The sequence below is a fragment of the Trachypithecus francoisi genome, unplaced genomic scaffold (genome assembly GCF_009764315.1).
Source record: "Trachypithecus francoisi isolate TF-2019V2 unplaced genomic scaffold, Tfra_2.0 Lachesis_group7, whole genome shotgun sequence".
In the NCBI taxonomy this organism is placed as follows: Eukaryota; Metazoa; Chordata; class Mammalia; order Primates; family Cercopithecidae; genus Trachypithecus; species Trachypithecus francoisi.
This window is the reverse complement of record NW_022681472.1, coordinates 79,025,356-79,048,417: the sequence shown is the minus strand read 5'-3', so window position 1 is coordinate 79,048,417 and position 23,062 is coordinate 79,025,356. Positions and strand designations below refer to the sequence as shown.

The 23,062-nt window shown below is 41.5% G+C and overlaps 1 protein-coding gene across 1 annotated transcript in view; it reads right to left on the bottom strand.

Annotated features, from left to right (window-relative positions):
- FER1L6 (fer-1 like family member 6) overlaps positions 1 to 23,062 on the bottom strand; it is a 177,417-nt gene that overhangs the window by 6,166 nt on the left and 148,189 nt on the right. Inside the window, 3 exon segments of the mRNA XM_033202929.1 lie at positions 10,757 to 10,920; positions 12,734 to 12,975; positions 22,561 to 22,659. Coding sequence (XP_033058820.1) covers positions 10,757 to 10,920; positions 12,734 to 12,975; positions 22,561 to 22,659 — 505 coding nt within the window.

Below are 23,062 nucleotides of genomic sequence, written 5' to 3'. Positions count from 1 at the left end.
ACAGACAGACGTAAGGAAGGGTGAGAAAAATTATTTTATAAAACCAAAGAAATAATTAAGATTGTCAGTAGTTATTAAAGCCTTTGGGTAGAGCAGAACAGGAATTCCCCACAGCACCATGTTACCCATCAGTTGTCTGCTAACTGCAGAGGGGAAAATGTGCCTTTACAGCGAAGAGATCTTGTATTTACCAACAGAGCCAAGTGAGCAAACACAGCATCACTAATATGAGACCATCTGATAGCATGTGCCTCCTGGCATGATCCGCTATGGAGTAAACAACATCACCTATTAAACAACTTGATAAATGCTGTCATATCTGACTTACACTTCACAGGAAATACAGAGGATAGAGAATAAGATAAGCAATATGGTGAGAAAACAACCAGATAAAGCAAGCCTAGTCTCATTAAATAGTCAACATGAGGGGAAAATGTCAAAAGATTGTTTTAAAATAGACCAAAGAGATATAATAATGAAAAGCAATACATAAACCATGATTGAGTCTTGTTTTGAATATGATACAGCTATATAAGACATTTTGGGGGCAATAGGGTATTCTTTTTCTAGATGGAGACATGAATATGGTGTGGATATCAGATTACGTTAGGGAATCATTATTTACTTATATATGGTGTGGTTATGTAGGAGAGTGTCTATATTCCTGAGAGATGCATGCTGAAGTATTTAGGGGTAGAGTGTCAGAATGTCTGCAGCTTAAATTGTTCAGTCAAAAAATAGGCATATATACGTACACACAAATACTCAAACATACTTCATATATCGATGGAGTATACGCAAATATATTGACAAAATAAATATGGCAAAATATCAGCAAGTGTTGAATCTTGGTGGTAGATCTATGGCTGATCATTGTTCCATTTCAACTTTTCTGTGTGCTCACATTTTTTAAATGAATAAATGTTGAGGACAAACACAATGATTAAACTGGCATTTTTATTTTGAGAATATAGAGTTAATAATATTGCTAGTATAATGCAGAGGAATGCTCATAAGAAAACTGAGTGGAACAAAATGAAGAAGGCACTATTTTAAGTATGGAATGATTATGCATAGAGAAAATATTAGGAATAACCAAACCGTTAGCAAGAGTTTTCTTTAGATGGTATACATATATGTGCTATTTTTTCTACCTTTTGTGCTTTTCAGATTTCCTATACATGCACATTATACACCCTATCTTAAAAAGAATCTTTATATAAAAATATCTCCCTCCTCTGCTCCTATCTGATCTTGCTAAATATTATTTAAATGATCTATCTACCACCCTCCCCAGCTAAGTTGTGAACTTCAAGATGCTGGGAATTTATCTCACTCACTGTTGAATCTTTAGAACATAACGTCTAAGTATGTCGCCATCATAGATGCTGAGAGCTGTTTTTCACACCAAACTGGAAGCATAGAAATCTCCCTTTGAGTTTTAGTTGTTGATGTACCGGGGATGCGATTTACCTTGGCTGTCTGTTGATTTGTGGGATTAACTTGTAAAAGACATTTTTTGATCTTTATCTATTAAAAGACTGATTTCTTTAACGGTTGCTTTGAGTAGGATGACTTGGGATAAGGCATATAAAATGCATAGTGCCATGTGCTTCACGAAGAACATGGTCATAGATATTCCCTTTCTTTCTCCCAAGGGTCCCCATTCCTCAGCAATGCCGTGGAGCTGTTTTTCACTTACTCTGAGGACAGCCACATTCCACACTAGAAGCTGTGTGGTCTAAATGTCTAAATGATGCTGCTGGGGGCCACTGATAAGCAGCTTTAAAAATAAAGCTGGCAGGTGTCCATGGCCATAAACAAACCCTCTCTTGCTTGCCAGGAACTAAAACCAGACAATAATGTTCAGATACTGGCTTCAAAGAACGGGAGGAGAGGGCACACAGAGTTGGAATTAGAGAATGTCTAGGCTGGGCATGCATGTTGGAGGCACCCAGTCTAACTTGGTGATTTTACACACATGGAACAGAAGTGCCCCAGGAATGGCAGGAGTTTTCCATTACACCGTTTACTCTGAGCCACCTAACTTGCTACTCCATTAGGAGGAAGTTGTTTTCTTAATATGGTTATTGATTACTTAAGGGGGAAAGAGTATCAGAGGCATTTGCACCAAAGCAACTCCATCTTGAATAGGAGCTGGGTACGATGGAGCTGAGACCTACTAGGCTGCACTCCTGACGGTTAAGGCATTCTAAGTCACAGGGTGAGACTGAAGGTCAGCACAAGATACAGGTCATGAAGACCTTGCTGATAAAACAGGTTGCAGTAAAGAAGCCGGCCAAAACCCATCAAAACCAACGATCAGAGGACAAGAGTGACCTCTGGTCATCATCAGGGCTACACTCCCACCAGCGAGCACCATGATAGCTTACAAATGCCATGGTAATGTCAGGAGGTTACCCTATATGGTCTAAAAAGGGAAGGCATGAATCCACCCCTGTTTAGCATATCATCAAGAAATAACGGTAAAAATGGGCAACTAGCAGTCCTCAGGGCTGCTCTGTCTATGGAGTAGCCATTCTTTTATTCCTTTACTTTCTTAATCAACTTGCTTTCTCTTTACAGACGTGCCCTGAATTCCTTCTTGCCCAAGATCCAGGAGCCCTCTCTTGGGGTCTGGACTGGGACCCCTTTCCCGTAACAAGAAGACAGGGGTAGCTGGAATACATCCCTTCTGCAGGCCAAAACAGGGCTTTCAGGACCAGGTTCCATGCTGCTCCTAGCCTTGGCTAGGCTCTGACCGTGGGCCACTGGTATGCATGAAAATGAAGTCAATTCTTATTTTCCCTTTAGGAGGTGTAAGGGCAAATAAAAGTAAAAAATGAGAGGCTTCGTTCTCCCTGTTGAAAATCGGAAGAGATTTCCTTCCCCCTTTTCTCTTAAAGCATTTACTTCAGAGAAATTGTAAGTACTTTCTCTTTTCTTTGAAATGTATATAAATTGTTTTGAAAGCTGATAGGCCTTTTAACACCCAGGAACGTCTTTTTCAAGGATCTGAGAACCATCTCCTTGACATGTAAACATCAGGAGAAGAGCACCCTATACCCCAGTTTCTCTGGGAGGGTAGGCGGCTAACTTTGGTGAGCACTTTGCTCCAAGTTGCAAAACTACCTCCTGTCATAAAGATTTGAGAAGATTGATTAAATGACACTGCTGGGGGGGGGGGGGCACTGATAACAGATTTAAAAATAAATGTTTTTTAAAAATCTCTAGCAGGTGGCATAAAGATTTGAGAAGTTTGTTTTTCCTTTGGGTAAAACTAATCAAGTAACAGAAATGGTCACCCCAATGACCATGTGAATCTAGAACAATGTGTGACAAATGGGGCTGTGAAGTCCTCTTATTGGAGAACTAGTTATCATTTCTCCTGAAAATATGTATGTAATGGGTGATTGCTGCTCATAAAAGGATGAAATTTCTGTCTCTGCAATCTCTCAACAGGTTGCTTTTAATGACTACTCAATGATAAAACTTTATTAGCTTTTGAGTTGGGATACTTTGTTTTAAATTGTATTTCCCCCGAAAATATCACTTCAGACTTCACCTCTATGGTGAAGATTGCTGGTGAACCCAGGACAGGTTGGACGTCCCTTCTGTTTCTATGACCCTCTGCCAGAAAAGGAAGTATGGCACAGTGGTTAGGACTCAAGAGTGTAGGAGTGAACTGCTTCTGTTTGAATCTCATCCTCCCTGAGTAGCTGTGTGACATGAGGCAAGTTACTTAAGCTCTTTGTGCCTCAGCTTCCTTATCTATAAAATTGGGATTGATTATATAGGTTTTCAGGGGGTTTTAGCAGATAAATGAATTAATATACATTCAGTGTTTCGTGCTGTGGAAATCAACGAAGATCACCAAGATAAGAACAAACAGAGGCTATTTATTTAGAGCTACTGTCACTTAGGTTTGTCAGAGACACAAAAATAGGGAGAGAGGAAGATTTATCACAAGAAAAGGGAAGTCATCGGATGTGTTCTGACTGAAAGGTGCTCGTATGGGGAAACTGGAAGCAGGCTAAGCAGGGGGCTGTCATACGTGGTTAGTTAGGGGAACATATTTGGAAGGAGGGGCACCAATTAGGGAAGCTTGCAGTCATTGCCCAAGCTCTGACGGTTTGGGGCTCGTTGCTGCAGAGGTTGTAGCTTTATTGTCACGTGTGGTCTGACCACTGCTGTTTGGATGTTCAGTCTTTCAGAACAGGTTCTGGTAGTCAGTTCCTATTGGTAACACTTGTTACTACGACAGTCAGACAAGAGAAGCAACCGGCAACTGCTCTGTCTTTTCCTCAAGACAGCAGCTCCTTGGGGGCAAGAGCTGCATCCTATTCATCTCTGTATTCAGGATATCCTACCAAAGCCCTGCTCAGAGGAGGCTCTCTGTAACTGTTGAAAAATGAACTACTGAAGGAGCAACATGATCATCTAGACTCAGGGGAAAACTACATTGATAGAAATGAAGAGCATTTAATTAGAAGCCCCTATCCTTAGTATAGAAGGTGATACAGGAGTTAAGAAGAAATCACTTAGGCAGGTAGTAAGGGTATGGGAGTCCTTGGTAAGGCCTTTCTCTTTAACAAAGAGCAGCCTGTAAAGTCAAACTGCAGGCAGAGACAAGCGAGCTGGGAGCCTGCACAGTGAATGCTGGCGGGGACTAGGGACTAGACATGTTCAAGATGGTGGTCTCATCTTCCCTTCCCTCAGCCACGTGTACAGTAAAGAACAGAAAAGATGGTGCCAATCAACTGGAAAGCCTATTTGCATAATAAGATTAGGGTGGGGCAACCAGCCTTTCCTGGGCCCTATGTAAACGTCATACGTGATTGAACCAATGTGTGAGCCCTGTATAAATCAGACACCACCTTCTCCAGCCTGCCTATAAAATCTGCTGCAGTCGGCCACCTCCCCACCTTTTTGGACGGGTCTCTCTCTCTCAGAGCTCCTCTCCTTTCTTCTATTAAACTTTCCACTCCTTAACCCATCCACACGTGTCCATATCCTGAATTTTTTCTCAGCATGAGACAACGAACCCCCAGGCAATGTAGCCATTTCAAATCTTTAATTCATTATCATGGCCAATTCATCGGGAGAATCATTTATAAAGTAGTTAAGAGTATGTTGCTAGAGGTTCTATTCCTTCCTCCCCCCCCCCGCTTTCTTTTTCTTTTCTTTCCTTTTTTTTCTATAGAGACAGGGACTCCCTATGTTGCCCAGGCTGGAATGCAAAGTCATAGCTCACTGCAACCTTGAACTCCTGGGCTCAAGGGATCCTATTTCTTCAGCCTCCTAAGTAGCTGGGACTATAGGTAGGTACCACCATTCCTGGCAAATTTTAAAAATTTTTTGTAGAGATAGGGTCTCACTGTGTTACCCAGGCTGGTCTCAAACTCTCAGGCTCAAGATGTCCTCCTACTCCAAAGTGCTGGGATTACAGGTATGAGCTACCACACCCAGCCCCTTCTTTTTTCTTACATTTACCAAAAGTGTAACCCCTAAGGATTAGATGTTAACATTGACTAAGATATTTAGGTATTTTGAGTTTGAGACATTCCCTCATCTTGGGGCCCAGAAGGAAGTGGGAGCAGGGACTGGTCAAAACAGTTGACTGCTGAGTAAATTTTCGCTCAAGCGAAAATCTGATATTTATTGAATACTTAGTATGTTCCAGGCACACAGATTCTATTTCATTTCAGGGTTATGACAGCTCATGAGGTACATACTTTAATTTTCTCAATCTTTACAGCTAAGAAAGCTGAGGTTCATGGTAGAGTTCAGACAGCTGGTAAATAATGGAGCCAGGCTTTGGACCCAAGATGGTTTTTCTTATTTCTTAAAGGATGGAATCCAGGAGTCAGTATTTATTATTATTACAGACAAGGTCTCACTCTGTTGCCCAGGGTAGACTTGAGCTCCTGGGCTCCAGGGATCCTCCTGCCTCAGCATTCCAAGTAGCTGAGACTATAAGTGTGTGCCACTGTGCTTGGCCCCAGTTAGCCTTGAATCCATTGCTTATCTGCTGACCTGGCACCGTTCTAGGGTGGAATCCACCCCTTTCATTATTACTGATCGCAATCCCTAGGACAATCCAGAAAGCTTTTGAAACTTTTAACACAGACATGCATTTTTTGATGCACATAAGTCCTCTGTGGGATCTTAAATTATAAAATGTGCATGTCCTCATAAAAGAGGCTTCTCTTTTATGACAGGACTGTAAGAGGTGATCTGGCCTTAGTGGTTCTGTTAGGTTTTCCCTCACGAGACAAAGAGGAATCTTCAAATAGAGGGATCTTCAAATGGACCCTCTGAAGCACACAAGCAGAAAAACTCTGCATTGAGTCAATCAAACCAGACAGTAAATTTCCCACATAAATGCCTCACTTAAGTGAGAACATTACAGTCATCACAAAACTATTCAACAAATGAATTTAAATCACTATAATAACATGCTATACCTAGGCTCTGGAAAGGACAGCATGGACAGAAGGTGAAAAATCATGGAAATTGCCACTACTCTGATACCTAGCAGGTGGGGCTCAGATCATAAGCTCAAATGCTTCTACGGATCTTAATACAGTCTAGGAAAATAGACTGCCAAAGCCCAAAGGTTCATCCATTCGCCACTGTGTAATATTCTATCTAAATCTTTTGATCCCCTTGCCATTAAAATCTGCCTGTCTTCTGTCATTTCTTTATTTCTCTCTGGCTTCTAAACCGACACTCAGATAATCATATAAATCAATGTGTACTAATGTGTTCATTTTCAAAGAACATTTACTGAGCACTTCTTATGTGCTCAGTACACTAAACAGAAGAAAACCTTATAATCTCTTTATAGTAGGGTCAATTAATTATTCTTGAATTAATTGATTCATTCAATAAATATTTGAGTACTATGTGCTACGTACATTAGACACTGAAAATTAAGAAAGGGAACGGAAAGCAAAAACATACTTTTTGGACTCAAATTGCTGACAGTAGAAGAACCATAAAGTCCACGGACAAGTTTAAATAGTGTGTCAAGAGATACATGTAGGGAAGTAGAAGGCAAGCCCACCCAGGCTGAGGATACCCAGGAAGGCATCTCAGAGGGACAACTGCTAAAAAGAATCTCCAAATAGTTAAGGACTAGGAGTTTTCTCAGAGAAAGGAGCTAAGGCAATCCAGGCAGAAGAACCAGTCCACAGAGTGGACAAACAAGAGTCAGAGAAGGGTTTGAGATAGTTGAGAGGGGAGCAATGAGAGATGAAACTGGCGGGGGTTCTAGAGAGTCGACACTAACCTGCTTCTCATTCACTGGACAATCCACATTCATCTACTTCTGTCTTCACCATTCCACTAACATTGCTTTTAAAAAACTGAGATATAATTCACATATCATAATGTTCACTCTGGTTTTGTTTTGTTTTTTTTGAGACAGAGTCTCGCTCTGTTGCCCAGGCTGGAGTGCAGTGGTGCGATCTCAGCTCACTGAAAGCTCTGCTTCCCAGGTTCACACCATTCTCCTGCCTCAGCCTCCTGAGTAGCGCCCGCCACCATGCCCAGCTAATTTTTTGTATTTTTAGTAGAGACAGGGTTTCACCAAGTTCACTCTTTTAAATTATACAACAATTACATAGATTTTAATATGTTCACAAAATTGTACTGCCATCACCACTATTTGATTTCAGAACTCTTTTTTTTAATCACCCCAAAAAGAAACTCCATACCAGTTGCTCCCCATTACCCTTCTACCCCGCCCCAGCCCCTGGCAACTGCTCATCTATTTTCTATGGATTTGCCTATTCTGAGCATTTCACATAAATGAAATCAGACCAGTATGTAGTCTTTCAAGACAGGCTTCTTTCACTTAGTATAACATTTGCAAGGTTCATCCATGTTGGTGCACATATCAGTACTTCATTCCTTTTCATGACTGAATAATATTCCATTGTATGGCTATACCACATTTTAAACATTGACTCATCAGCTGATGGACATTTGAGTGTTTCTGCTTTGGGGCTATTATGAATAATGCTGTGGACATTCACAATGCTGCTTTTTTTAAAGGTCACCGGGAACCTCCATGCCATTAAGTCCAATGGGCACATCTTTGTGGCTTCTTATTTAAACTCTCAGGAGCATTTGAGACAGCAACCAAGTGCCCTTCTCCAAAGAGCCTCCTCTCTGAGTTCCTATTTCAGCATATTTTAAATCTTTCCTACATCTCTGCCTAGTCCTCTCTCTCCAAGTCTGACCCTCTTCTGACCGTTGTCCACACAGCATTAAGGGGATGTGTTTCCTAGGTGAGGCAGATCCCCTCCCTGCTGGAAACCATGCAGTGGCTTTCCTTTGAGAATGAAGTCCAAGCTTTTCACCATAGCCTCAAGGCCTATGTGATCAGGCTCTGGTGTCCTCTCCATTTTACCAGCACTGCCCTCATGCCTCACACGCCAGTTATGGGAGGTTTTTATTCACTGGGATTTTAGTTTGTCCAAAGCACTGAACTCATTCCCACCTCAGGCCGTTCACCTGTGGAATTTACTCTGTGGGAAATGCTCTTCCTCCTGTGGCTCACTACATTTCATTCATCAAGTTTCAACTTAGTTTCACAGGCACAGAAAGGCCTTCCCCTGCCACCATAGTGAATGGAAATCCCTGCATTGGATAAGCTTTGATTTGGTGCTTTGTCTCCTGCCCAGCCCTTGTTCTAAGTCATTCTTTCTTGGAGTATGTGTGAGTAGCTCTCTGTCGGTCTGTATGTCTGAACTTGACTTTAGACTGTACGCTCTGTGATAAGAGACCTTGTCTGTATTACTCATGTCTTATTCTCAGGGCCTATCATTTGATAGAAGCTCAGTAAATACTTGTTGGATGAAATGAAGAAATAAGTAAATGACATGGAAAATGAAGAGTAATTAGGATTAAATGAAATAACAGGAGTCTGTACAGATTTCTCAAAATCTAAAAGAATATAAAATATAATAGATGACTGCTATTATATGATCATGCATCTAAATTTACTGCTTATTAATGTAGAGAGATTAGAATAATGTCAAAGGATAACAGTTTGGACTTCTGGGCCTGGCAATCCCCATTTTCCAACCTTGTACTGTGTTCAGGAATTTTGATCAGAGGGTTGTTAGCCTTCTACCGGGAGCCCCTTCATGCCTCCATACTGTACTTATCATGGTTCTTTCACTTGGAGTAGACATCTGCTCTTTTTCATCTATAAAATGCCTTTTCACTGTCCTTTGTCCTGTTTGAACCCTCAACTCCATCAGGACAATTGCATCCCTCCCACCTCTCCATTCCTTCCCTGCATTTCACACCTCGGTTATTCCACGCATGATTGGATGTTGACCTGTTTGTCCCTCTCACTGGACTCTGAGCTGGCTGAGAGCAGAGGCCATGACTCATTCATTTCTGGTTTCATTCATGCATCCAACAAATATTGATTGCCCAGAATCAATCAAGCCCAGAGGCTGGCATGTAGTAACCGCTCATTAAGTACTTGAGAGTGAATGAAACTGGCTGGGCCTCTCCAGCAACCTCACCAATCAAGGGGATCCAATTAAGAATGTATAGAAGAGACAAAATCTCAGAAAATATAATAAAACTAGACACCATGAGGTCAGACCAGCAGCTGCCATTTACCCAGTGAGGTACAAGGGGAATCCCTGCCTCACACCCACTAGATCCTCAGAGCAGAGACAGAAAGAGAAATAGGTCTCTATCCAGATGTGCTACCAGAAAAATTCTGTCCTAGGTGTGCTTTTGCCACAAGGCACTAGAAGCAGGGGGCAGAATGCACTCATCCCAAGGGGAGGCTAGCAGAAAAAAGACCCTGCTATCAGTCTCAGTACCTTTTTCCAACCTCACTAAGTCATCCCTCCTGCCTTACAGAAGATCAGTGAGGGAGTTGAAAGAATAGGAAGAAGAAACTGTCTTCCCAATATTTGTGGAAGGTCAAAAATTCCTCCAAACACATGCCACACAGTCTGACATGCATTTGCAGGAAGTGGGCAATTCAGGAAAAGGGATACATGGCTCCTCCTGCCGTCACCTTCTTTGAAAAGGATGGATCACTTTTTAAATCATGTCTTACATTTGAGGATGAGGGCATAAGGTAATTGCATTGAAATTGTATGTTACTCAGGACTTCATGCATAATCTCAAGAAATGTTGAAAAAAAATTAATGCCAGGGGCATAAGTTCAAGCCAAAAGGATAGAAAATCACCTCAACATAGATCGCTAAGTCTTCATGCATTTATTTTTTTTTATTTTTTTTTATTTTTATTTTTTTTTTTTGAGGCGGAGTCTCGCTCTGTCGCCCGGGCTGGAGTGCAGTGACCGGATCTCAGCTCACTGCAAGCTCCGCCTCCCGGGTTCACGCCATTCTCCTGCCTCAGCCTCCCAAGTAGCTGGGACTACAGGCGCCCGCCATCTCGCCCGGCTAGTTTTTTGTATTTTTAGTAGAGACGGGATTTCACTGTGTTAGCCAGGATGGTCTCGATCTCCTGACCTCGTGATCCGCCCGTCTCGGCCTCCCAAAGTGCTGGGATTACAGGCTTGAGCCACCGCGCCCGGCCGTCTTCATGCATTTATAAAGCTTTAAAAATTCTTGCTTCTTAGCAGAACCTCTGCATGAAGGGTTAATGTCATTTCAAGGCATTTTACTTGAAGTTCACAAAATGACTCATTGAAACAGCATGATGCCCCCAACTTCCCCCATCTCCTCCACCTCCTATAGCTGTCACTTACTGTGAGTTCTTTGCTCTTAGAAAAAGGCCACCAGCCACGCACACGTTTTTGCTGGAATATAGAGATCTTGGTATCCTCACTTGCATTTTCAAACTTGGCAAGATCACAGGCTTTGGCAGACTTAGCTGCTCGAGGGAAACTGTTGAGGTTCATTTCCAGGGTGCCTGTGGAGAGGTGACCCTTACAGTTAGGGAAGCATTTTCTAAAAGTAACAGAAGAGCTTCTCAATCACCATCCTCATTCATTCATTCACCCTTCACTTCCTAGTCATTCAATCAGTACCACATTGGATCACAACTATGTGCTAGGTATTGGGAGTACAAATAGGATTGAGACACATTTGGTGTCATCAAAAGATTAATCACGTGGTAGCAGGTAGACGACAAGGGAAGAGCTTGTTTTAACTCTTAAGTTAACAATACTTAACTTGCAAGCCTCAGTTGCAGGTAGCATCACTGCTGAGCACCTCCTCTGCTCCCTGAGCCTGGATTATTGGCTTTAACCTTCCCCTGCTTTAGCACTGACAACCCCATGAGATCCTCCTCACCCCACTTCACCTCCCTCTTGGTGTCCACTAAACTCTTCCAGGTCAGAAACTAGTCTTATTTTCTTTGTATCTACTCTGCAGGACAGGAAGTGAACCTTAGTGGGTTCCCAACACTGTTTTTCCAATGAGTGAACACAAGGCAGAGTAAGAGATTGCCATGAGTTCTATATCTCTTTAACCATTTTTTCCTATTACAAATTAACATTTGTTAAATATGGAAAATTCAGAGCATATATACATGGGCAAAAACATGAGAATGGAAAAATTTTTCATAATTTCATCCCTAAAAAGTTGACCACTGCTCTGTGTATTGGTGCTTAGCCTTCTATGACTATCCCTTTCTCCTATACATATAAATGTAGTTTACAGAAATGAGATTTTTCTTTTTTCAGTTAATGCATCCTGTACAACTGTCCAATTCATTAGATATTCCCATATTTTTAACGTTTGCAGGACTATCACTTGAGTGTGTAAGCCAAAAATAAAATTTTAAGCTCCCCAACCATCTGAATGGACTCCTCCTCTCCGCCAAAGGCATTCTAAAATTAACCTGAAAAGCTAGTTCTAGGCCATTGATGGGAAGGGGAAGTCAGACATGCCTCATTACTGTTAACATCAACAAAGACCTTAAGACTCATAGAACAGACTCTTCAAGTCTGATAATCTATCTTCTCTAAAGCCTGCTACCTTGAGCCTTCATATGCATGAAAATACCTTGGTCTTCACAACTCCTTATCATAACCTAGACATTCCTTTCTCTTGATTCCAGGTTTTTAGACAATAACCGATTTCCAACTGGAAAACCTTTGAATCTGCCTACGATCTGGAAGCCCCCACTTCCACTTGCCCCGCCTTTCCAGACCAAACCAACATACATCTTATGTGTACTGATGTCTTATATCTCCCTAAAATGTATAAAACCAAGGTGAGGCCTGATACTTTGGACACATGTCATCAAGACCTCCTGAGGCTATATCACAGGCCTGTCCTTATTCTTGGCAAAATAAACTTCTAAATTGATTGAGACTTGTCTCAGGTACATTTTGGCTTACAAGTGCTTACTATATGTGAGGCACTACGGCATGCTCTTTAATTGTGTTATCACATTTACAGCTCTGCCCCTCTCTGAAATATGTAATGTTACTACCCTCATTTTACAACTGAGGCACAGAGCAGACCAGTAATTAGCTCAAAGTTCAATGACTTTTTAGTGGTAGAGCAAAGATCAACTTAAGTGTTTTGGAATATGTAGTGGTCCATCATGTGGATGCACCATCACTCATTTAACTAATCCCTATTAATGGCTATTTGGAATGTTTCCAAGTTTTTGCTATCGTAGATAGTGCTGAAATTATTAGCTTTGTAACTAAATCACACCAAGCTCTCCAAAAGCTGAGACTAATATGTGCTTGATGAAGTCACTGGCTTACCCAGGAAGTCATCTGAGGACAGCCTTTCAAAATCCCAAACCTGCAGCACCAACACAGCGGGAGTCTTACACTCCATCTTCTCTAGAGAGAAGATGTTCTCCCTCTTGGTAATGACCATTTGCTTCTCAGCCGGGAGATACTGAAACGGAAACAGGAAGCGCCAGTTGAAGTTGCCCTCTCCAGTCAGGGAGTTGTAATGCACGTCTGTCTCCTGCTTGTCATCCTCCAAACCCTTTAACCACCTGAGAAAAGATTACAAAGAATTCAAATACTTAGAGTACATTCTCCAGGCATCAGGATAATCGTAAGTGATTTAGCTCATTTCAGTGTGGTCACAGATCATAGTTTAAAAATCATTATGATTAGATTCAGTTGGAAGTTTGCATTTTAACTTGAAAGAGTAAAATAGGGGTCAGAGGGTCTGTCACAACAGAAAAATGGCTCATGCCAAGGCAGGCTAGGGAAGGGTCTTCAATTGCTTGTGTAGCTCTGAAGCCCCATGCAATCAAGATGGAAAATTCAAGAAATATGAAGTGAAAGTGTAATCTGAATCTCCGTCACCCTGGGAGCCCTCTTTGTAAGGGATGCCACCTCTATACTTGAGTGTTAAAACAAGATGACCCACTATACTGAGGACTCTGAAATTGGGCTGGTATAGACTTGTGTTGTCAGACCTGTGCCATCAGACTGTAATTGGTACCCCCCTCCCTGGTTCTAGGCCTAGAAAGCCCAACAGGCCTGGATTGGTGTGGCATGGAGGGTGGGAGGGCTGCCTGCACCCATCTGGATTCCAACTCTGACCGCACCACTTACTGTGCAGCCATAGGTAAGTTATCTAACCTCCCTGTGTCTTTGCTTCATCTGTACATGGAAGCAATTATAGCACCTAGTTTATAGGGTTGTTCTGAAAAATCACGAGATGATGCCTACATGTGCCTTGGACATTCCAAATTATCTATCATATTCTGTCTTCTTAGTATTATCTGGCCTTCCTCCTCCATCCCCAGCATAATATAAGTTACAATTAGTACATTTATCCCTACTACTTTGTCCATGATGAATTAATTGAGAAAATAAGTACTTTTTATTCAAACTCGTTGATAATTTCAAACTGTGTGCTTTCTGAAAGCAGACATCCTTCCTTCCCAGGGCAGGGAAGAGGGGAGTGAAGGCCTTTCTCTTCACGGAGGAGTGTCGCCACTCATGTATGGGCCCAGTTATTTAGCTGAAGATGGTGTTCACTCAACCAATACATTTGTGGTGTCTGTTCTGAGGCAATGAGAGAGCTTGACACCAGGGGAGTGTTAGGGAGCACACAGAGATGGTCCTTGCTTCATGGAGCTCTAGTCATAGGGGAAAGGGGAGAGAGGGATATGAATGAGTGGCAGAAGTCACTAGAGAGAGATGTGCAAAGGCCCCGTGGAAGAAGAAGTCAGGATGCAGCCTTAGGTCTTTCTTCTTAGTTCTTCTTGCAGAGAGCAAGGGGGAGTGTGCTATGAAATGAGGCTGGAGAGAGAGGCAGGGGCTAGCTATATGGGATATTTTAGGATGTATTAAGGATTTGAATCTCTGTTCAGAGAAAATGAGATGTCATTGAAGGGTTTTAAGTACAGGACTGACATGATCAGATTGTGTTTTGAAAAGATAGCTCATGTTTAAACATAGAGAACAAATTATTGGAGGGCAAGAATGAATATGGAGAGGCCAATTTGATGGTAGCATTGGTATTGCTGTGGTCCCACCTGGCAAGAGATGGTGGAGGAAAAGACAATGGTGGGATGAGGCTAAGATGGAGAGGATGAACAGTGCCGATGGCCACTTGGGAGGTGAAATGGACAGGCTCTGACAACACATTAGAAATGGGGAAGTCAGTGAGGAAAGGGTCTGTAGGTTTGGGGTTCTCAACCTAATGGATGATGGTGCCAGTCACTAAGATAAGGAACCACAGAGAAGAAGGTGTTGTAAGATCATTTTGGTTTTAGACTCGTTCAGTTTGAGGTGCTGCTTTTGAGGAATCTACATAGACACATTGGGAACAGGAGTTGTCAAGAATGGAAATTAAAAGGTGACAACTAAAGCCATTGGTTATTTGAACCACTTGATTTAAGTGAAGTGTTAGTTGAAAATGGCAGAGAGATAAAAGAGTGGGAGATGCGAAGTTGACCCAGGACAATGCTACGAGCTATTTAACTGCTAGACGGCAGAAAATGAGCTTTCGAAGGACACAGACAAGAAGTAATCAAGGGGATAAGAGAAAAAACAGACACGTGTTGCTACAGAAGTTAAGGCAAGAAGGTGTTTCAAAAAGAAGAGGTGCTTGGGTGTGACAAATGCTCCTCAGACAAAGGCAATAAGATAAGGACTAATTTTAAAAAACACAAGACAATTAGATTTCGCAAAATGGAGAGCACTGTCACTTTAGCGAGACCTGCTTTGGTGGAATATTGGGAAGAAAGCCAGACTGGAGTTGGCTGAGAAGTGAGTGGGAGGGAAGGAGACAGAGAGTGAACAGACATCTCCTTCACACATTTTCCAGAAGGCCAGCTTCTGGAAGTCTCAACCTGAACTCTCCCAGAATCCTTCCGTATTTCAAGCCATGGTAAAATAGCAATTTCAGAGGATCTTAAAATCTTATTTTGGGTCATGCTCCTTCTATTACTCCTGCTTTGTAAAAGTTTAACTCATTCTATATTTTTATTAAGAAAAAAATGGGAACTTTGAACCACTGATGTGGTATGACTGCAAATCATTGATAACGTACGTTCTGGAGGCAGAATACTTCCTGTTTGGGGAAGGCAAAGAGATAGATATTAGCATAAGGCAGAGGTAGGTTTTAGTTAAGGTACAGATTTAAATCACCTTTTTTCTGATGCCATACCACCTCATCCCCCCTTCCCTGACAAGTGGTCAAAAGGAAGCAGAGCCAAGATGTAAAAGAGATATAAAATGCTTCCCTGGGTCTTAGGCTGTATCTTTTTTTAATCAATACCACTAGCAAACAGGAAGGTCCAAATTTTAGCTTTCACATTCGCTTTACAATCTGCTCAACATATTAATCTTTCATTAACAGCACCACATCACTCTGCTTCCTTCTGTTTAAAGATAGATATATGACAAATGTTACTGAATAACTTTAGGTATCCAACGTTTAACTGAAGGATGTATATGTAATAAGTTTTCCTCATAAAATATTTTTTTTTCTGAATTGCAAGTATTTTATTCATAATTTTAAAAATAGTGCTTTTATTCACCTGGAATTTAGTTTTGAATAGAGCATAGGATAATGGAACAATTTTACGTTATTTTAGCATACAATTTTATAATTTTTTTTGGATTTCTTTATTTTTATTTTTATTTTTTATTTTTCTATTTTTTATTATACTTTAAGTTCTAAGGAACATGTGCACAACGTGCAGGTTTGTTACATATGTATACCTGTGTCATGTTGGTGTGCTGCACCCAATTTTATATATACATATATTTTTAATTATTATACCTTAAGTTCTAGGGTACATGTGCATAACGTGCAGGTTTGTTACATATGTATACTTGTGCCATGTTGGTGTGCTGCACCCATCAACTCATCAGCACCCATCAATTCGTCATTTATATCAGGTATAACTCCCAATGCAATCCCTCCCCCCGCCCCCCATGATAGGCCCTGGTGCATGATGTTCCCCTTCCCGAGTCCAAGTGATCTCATTGTTCAGTTCCCACCTATGAGTGAGAACATGCGGTGTTTCGTTTTCTGTTCTTGTGATAGTTTGCTAAGAATGATGGTTTCCAGCTGCATCCATGTCCCTACAAAGGATGTAAACTCATCCTTTTTTATGGCTGCATAGTATTCCATGGTGTATATGTGCCACATTTTCTTAATCCAGTCTGTCACAGATGGACATTGGGTTGATTCCAAGTCTTTGCTATTGTGAATAGTGCCGCAATAAACATACGTGTGCATGTGTCTTTATAGCAGCATGATTTATAATCCTTTGGGTATATACCCAGTAGTGGGATGGCTGGGTCATATGGTACATCTAGTTCTAGATCCTTGAGGAATTTGCCATACTGTTTTCCATAATGGTTGAACTAGTTTACAATCCCACCAACAGTGTAAAAGTGTTCCTATTTCTCCACATCCTCTCCAGTACCTGTTGTTTCCTGACTTTTGAATGATTGCCATTCTAACTGGTGTGAGATGGTATCTCATTGTGGTTTTGATTTGCATTTCTCTGATGGCCAGTGATGATGAGCATTTTTTCCTGTGTCTGTTGGCTGTATGAATGTCTTCTTTTGAGAAATGTCTGTTCATATCCTTTGCCCACTTTTTGATGGGGTTGTTTGTTTTTTTCTTGTAATTTGTTTGAGTTCTTTGTAGGTTCTGGATATTAGCCCTCTGTCAGATGAGTAGATTGCAAAAATTTTCTCCCATTCTGTAGGTTGCCTGTTCACTCTGATGGTAGTTTCTTTTGCTGTGCAGAAGCTCTTTAGTTAATTAGATCCCATTTGTCAATTTTGGCTTTTGCTGCCATTGCTTTTGGTGTTTTAGACATGAAGTCCTTGCCCATGCCTATGTCCTGAATGGCACTACCTAGGTTTTCTTCTAGGGTTTTTATGGTATTAGGTCTAACATTTAAGTCTCTAATCCATCTTGAATTAATTTTCGTATAAGGAGTAAGGAAAGGATCCAGTTTCAGCTTTCTACTTATGGCTAGCCAATTTTCCCAGCACCATTTATTAAATAGGGAATCCTTTCCCCATTTCTTGTTTCTCTCAGGTTTGTCAAAGATCAGATGGCTGTAGATGTGTGGTATTATTTCTGAGGACTCTGTTCTGTTCCATTGGTCTATATCTCTGTTTTGGTACCAGTACCATGCTGTTTTGGTTACTGTAGTCTTGTAGTATAGTTTGAAGTCAGGTAGTGTGATGCCTCCAGCTTTGTCCTTTTGACTTAGGATTGTCTTGGTGATGTGGGCTCTTTTTTGGTTCCATATGAACTTTAAAGCAGTTTTTTCCAATTCTGTGAAGAAACTCATTGGTAGCTTGATGGGGATGGCATTGAATCTATAAATAACCTTGGGCAGTATGGCCATTTTCACGATATTGATTCTTCCTATCCATGAGCATGATATGTTCTTCCATTTGTTAGTGTCCTCTTTGATTTCACTGAGCAGTGGTTTGTAGTTCTCCTGGAAGAGGTCCTTTACATCCCTTGTAAGTTGGATTCCTAGGTATTTGATTCTCTTTGAAGCAATTGTGGATGGAAGTTCATTCCTGATTTGGCTCTCTGTTTGTCTGTTACTGGTGTATAAGAATGCTTGTGATTTTTGCACATTAATTTTGTATCCTGAGACTTTGCTGAAGTTTCTTATCAGCTTAAGGAGATTTTGGGTTGAGACAATGGGGTTTTCTAAATATACAATCGTGTCATCTGCAAACAGGGACAATTTGACTTCTTCTTTTCCTAACTGAATACCCTTGATTTCTTTCTCTTGCCTGATTGCCCTAGCCAGAACTTCCAACACTATGTTGAATAGGAGTGGTGAGAGAGGCCATCCCTATCTTGTGCCAGTTTTCAAAGGGAATTTTTCCAGTTTTTGCCCATTCAGTATGATATTGGCTGTGGGTTTGTCATAAATAGCTCTTATTATTTTGAGGTACGTTCCATCAATACCGAATTTATTGAGCGTTTTTAGCATGAAGGGCTTTTGAATTTTGTCAAAAGCCTTTTCTGCATCTATTGAGATAATCATGTGGTTCTTGTCTTTGGTTCTGTTTATATGCTGGATTACATTTATTGATTTGCGAATGTTGAACCAGCCTTGCATCCCAGGGATGAAGCCCACTTGATCATGGTGGATAAGCTTTTTGATGTGCTGCTGAATCCAGTTTGCCAGTATTTTATTGAGGATTTTTGCATCGATGTTCATCAGGGATATTGGTCTAAAATTCTCTTTTTTTGTTGTGTCTCTGCCAGGCTTTGGTATCAGGATGATGTTGGCCTCATAAAAGGAGTTAGGAGGATTCCCTCTTTTTCTATTGATTGGAATAGTTTCAGAAGGAATGGTACCAGCTCCTCCTTGTACCTCTGGTAGAATTCAGCTGTGAATCCATCTGGTCCTGGACTTTTTTTCGTAGGTAGGCTATTAATTATTGCCTCAATTTCAGAGCCTGCTATTGGTCTATTTAGGGATTCAACTTCTTCCTGGTTTAGTCTTGGAAGAGTGTAAGTGTCCAGGAAATTATCCATTTCTTCTAGATTTTCTAGTTGATTTGCATAGAGGTGTTTATAGTATTCTCTGATGGTAGTTTGTATTTCTGTGGGGTCGGTGGTGATATCCCCTTTATCATTTTTTATTGCATCTATTTGATTCTTCTCTCTTTTCTTCTTTATTAGTCTTGCTAGTGGTCTGTCAATTTTGTTGGTCTTTTCAAAAAACCAACTCCTGGATTCATTGATTTTTTGGAGGGTTTTTTGTGTCTCTATCTCCTTCAGTTCTGCTCTGATCTTAGTTATTTCTTGCCTTCTGCTAGCTTTCGAATGTGTTTGCTCTTGCCTCTCTAGTTCTTTTAATTGTGATGTTAGAGTGTCAATTTTAGATCTTTCCAGCTTTCTCTTGTGGGCATTTAGTGCTATAAATTTCCCTCTACACACTGCTTTAAATGTGTCCCAGAGATTCTGGTATGTTGTATCTTTGTTCTCATTGGTTTCAAAGAACATCTTTATTTCTGCCTTCATTTTGTTATGTACCCAGTAGTCATTCAGGAGCAGGTTGTTCAGTTTCCATGTAGTTGAGCGGTTTTGATTGAGTTTCTTAGTCCTGAGTTCTAGTTTGATTGCACTGTGGTCTGAGAGACAGTTTGTTATAATTTCAGTTCTTGTACATTTGCTGAGGAGTGCTTTACTTCCAATTATGTGGTCAATTTTGGAATAAGTGCAATGTGGTGCTGAGAAGAATGTATATTCTGTTGATTTGGGGTGGAGAGTTCTATAGATGTCTATTAGGTCCGCTTGGTGCAGAGATGAGTTCAATTCCTGGATATCCTTGTTAACTTTCTGTCTCGTTGATCTGTCTAATGTTGACAGTGGAGTGTTGAAGTCTTCCATTATTATTGTATGGGAGTCTAAGTCTCTTTGTAAGTCTCTAAGGACTTGCTTTATGAATCTGGTTGCTCCTGTATTGGGTGCATATATATTTAGGAGAGTTAGCTCTTCCTGTTGAATTGATCCCTTTACCATTATGTAATGGCCTTCTTTGTCTCTTTTGATCTTTGATGGTTTAAAGTCTGTTTTATCAGAGACTAGGATTGCAACCCCTGCTTTTTTTGTTCTCCATTTGCTTGGTAGATCTTCCTCCATCCCTTTATTTTGAGCCTATGTATGTCTCTGCATGTGAGATGGGTCTCCTGAATACAGCAGACTGATGGGTCTTGACTCTTTATCCAGTTTGCCAGTCTGTGTCTTTTCATTGGAGCATTTAGTCCATTGACATTTAAGGTTAATATTGTTATGTGTGAACTTGATCCTGCCATTATGATATTAACTGGTTATTTTGCTCGTTAGTTGATGCAGTTTCTTCCTAGCCTCGATGGTCTTTACATTTTGGCATGTTTTTGCAATGGCTGGTACTGGTTGTTCCTTTCCATGTTTAGGGCTTCCTTCAGGGTCTCTTGTAAGGCAGGCCTGGTGGTGACAAAATCTCTAAGCATTTGCTTATCTGTAAAGGATTTTATTTCTCCTTCACTTATGAAACTTAGTTTGGCTGGATATGAAATTCTGGGTTTAAAATTCTTTTCTTTAAGAACGTTGAATATTGGCCCCCACTCTCTTCTGCTTGGAGAGTTTCTGCCGAGAGGTCTGCTGTTAGTCTGATGGGCTTCCCTTTGTGGGTAACCCGACCTTTCTCTCTGGCTGCCTTTAAGATTTTTTCCTTCATTTCAACTTTGGTGAATCTGGCAATTATGTGTCTTGGAGTTGCTCTTCTGGAGGAGTATCTTTGTGGCGTTCTCTGTATTTCCTGAATTTGAATGTTGGCCTGCCCTACTAGGTTGGGGAAGTTCTCCTGGATGATATCCTGAAGAGTGTTTTCCAACTTGGTTCCATTTTCCCCCTCACTTTCAGGCACCCTAATCAGACGTAGATTTGGTCTTTTTACATAATCCCATACTTCTTGCAGGCTTTGTTCATTTCTTTTTCTTTTGGTTTCTCTTCTCGCTTCATTTCATTCATTTGATCCTCAGTTGCTGATACTCTTTCTTCCAGTTGATCGAGTCGGTTACTGAAGCTTGTGCATTTGTCACGTATTTCTTGTGTCATGGTTTTCATCTCTGTCATTTCATTTATGACCTTCTATGCATTAATTAGTCTAGCTGTCAATTCTTCCACTCTTTTTTCAAGATTTTTAGTTTCTTTGCACTGGGTACGTAATTCCTCCTTTAGCTCTGAGAAGTTTGAGGGACTGAAGCCTTCTTCTGTCATCTTGTCAAAGTCATTCTCTGACCAGCTTTGATCCGTTGTTGGCAATGGGCTGCGCTCCTTTGCAGGGGGAGATGCGCTCTTATTTTTTGAATTTCCAGCTTTTCTGCCCTGCTTTTTCCCCATCTTTGTTGGTTTTATCTGTCTCTGGTCTTTGATGATGGTGATGTACTGATGGGGTTTTGGTATAGGTGTCCTTCCTGTTTGATAGTTTTCCTTCTGACAGTCAGGACCCTCAGCTGTAGGTCTGTTGGAGATTGCTTGAGGTCCACTCCAGACCCTGTTTCCCTGGGTATCAGCAGCAGAGGTTGCAGAAGATAGAATATTGCTGAACAGCAAGTATACCTGTCTGATTCTTACTTTGGAAGCTTCCTCTCAGGGGTGTACTCCACCCTGTGAGGTGTGGGGTGCCCCTAGGGGGGGATGTCTCCCAGTTAGGCTACTCAGAGGTCAGGGACTCACTTGAGCAGGCAGTCTGTCCCTTCTCAGATCTCAACCTCCATGTTGGGAGATCCACTGCTCTCTTCAAAGCTATCAGACAGAGTCGTTTGCGTCTGCAGAGGTTTCTGCTGCTTTTTTTGTTGTTGTTGTTTAGCTGTGCCCTGTCCCCAGAGGTGGAGTCTACAGAGAGAGGCAGGTTTCCTTGAGCTGCTGTGAGCTCAACCCAGTTCGAGCTTCCCAGCGGTTTTGTTTACTTACTTAAGCCTCAGCACTGGCGGGCGCCCCTCCCCCAGCCTCGCTGCTGCCTTGCAGTTAGATCGCAGACTGCTGTGCTAGCAATGAGGGAGGCTCCGTGGCCGTGGGACCCTCCCGGCCAGGGGTGGGATATAATCTCCGGGTGTGCCCGTTTGCTTAAAGCGCAGTATTGGGGTGGGAGTTACCCGATTTTCCAGGTGTTGTGTGTCTCAGTTCCCCTGGCTAGGAAAAGGGATTCCCTTCCCCCTTGCACTTCCCAGGTGAGGCGATGCCTTGCCCTGCTTCAGCTCTCGCTAGTCAGGCTGCAGCAGCTGACCAGCACCAATTGTCCGGCACTCCCTAGTGAGATGAACCCAGTACCTCAGTTGAAAATGCAGAAATCACTGGTCTTCTGTGTCACTCGCGCTGGGAGCTGGAGACTGGAGCTGTTCCTATTAGGCCATCTTGCTCCGAAACCCAAAATATTTTTATAAGGTAATAATTTTTAGCAAAATGACAATAAGACAAATATTAGACAAAGAAAGTGGCCTTATCTAACGAAGTAAGATGGCTCCTTTTGTGGGCTGTGGGTTTAGTATCCTCCATGAGGCATAGATTTGGTTAGAGTTTAAAAAGGTGAGGAAGGAAAAGGGAGGTTGGAGTTTGTTGATAACCTTACCCTTTCACATAAATATCACTCGATTTTTGGCCTGTGAAGAAATTCTCATCCTCTAAAATGACATCTTCAGTGTTCCAGATGGTCACTCTCAATTCATATCTGGGATGGGAGAAGGAAGAATTAAGTCAATGACCTTGAAAGCTGAGTCAGTTGCTGTCTGTGTGGTTCTAGCATTGCCTTTGGTCTGTAAGTTTCCTAAAGTTTACCAAGTTCAGAAATATCAACACTCAGGGGCTTGGTTCTGTCAGAACCAAGTATCCAAGCTGGAGACCTTAGAACCATCAAGGACATGTATTCCTCTGAGCAGGTCTTCCTTCTATTAACCAGCATTTTTCAGATGAGGAACTGGAAACTCAGAAGTCCCTCCCTTAAGACAGGGGCCACCACCAGCTCCTGTAAAACTGGCCAAGTGGATAGTGAGGTATGATGATCAGGTAACCTGTCAGACACCAGATAAAATGTCATGATTCTTTTATCTGCTATCCTGGTATCTTCCCCTAAA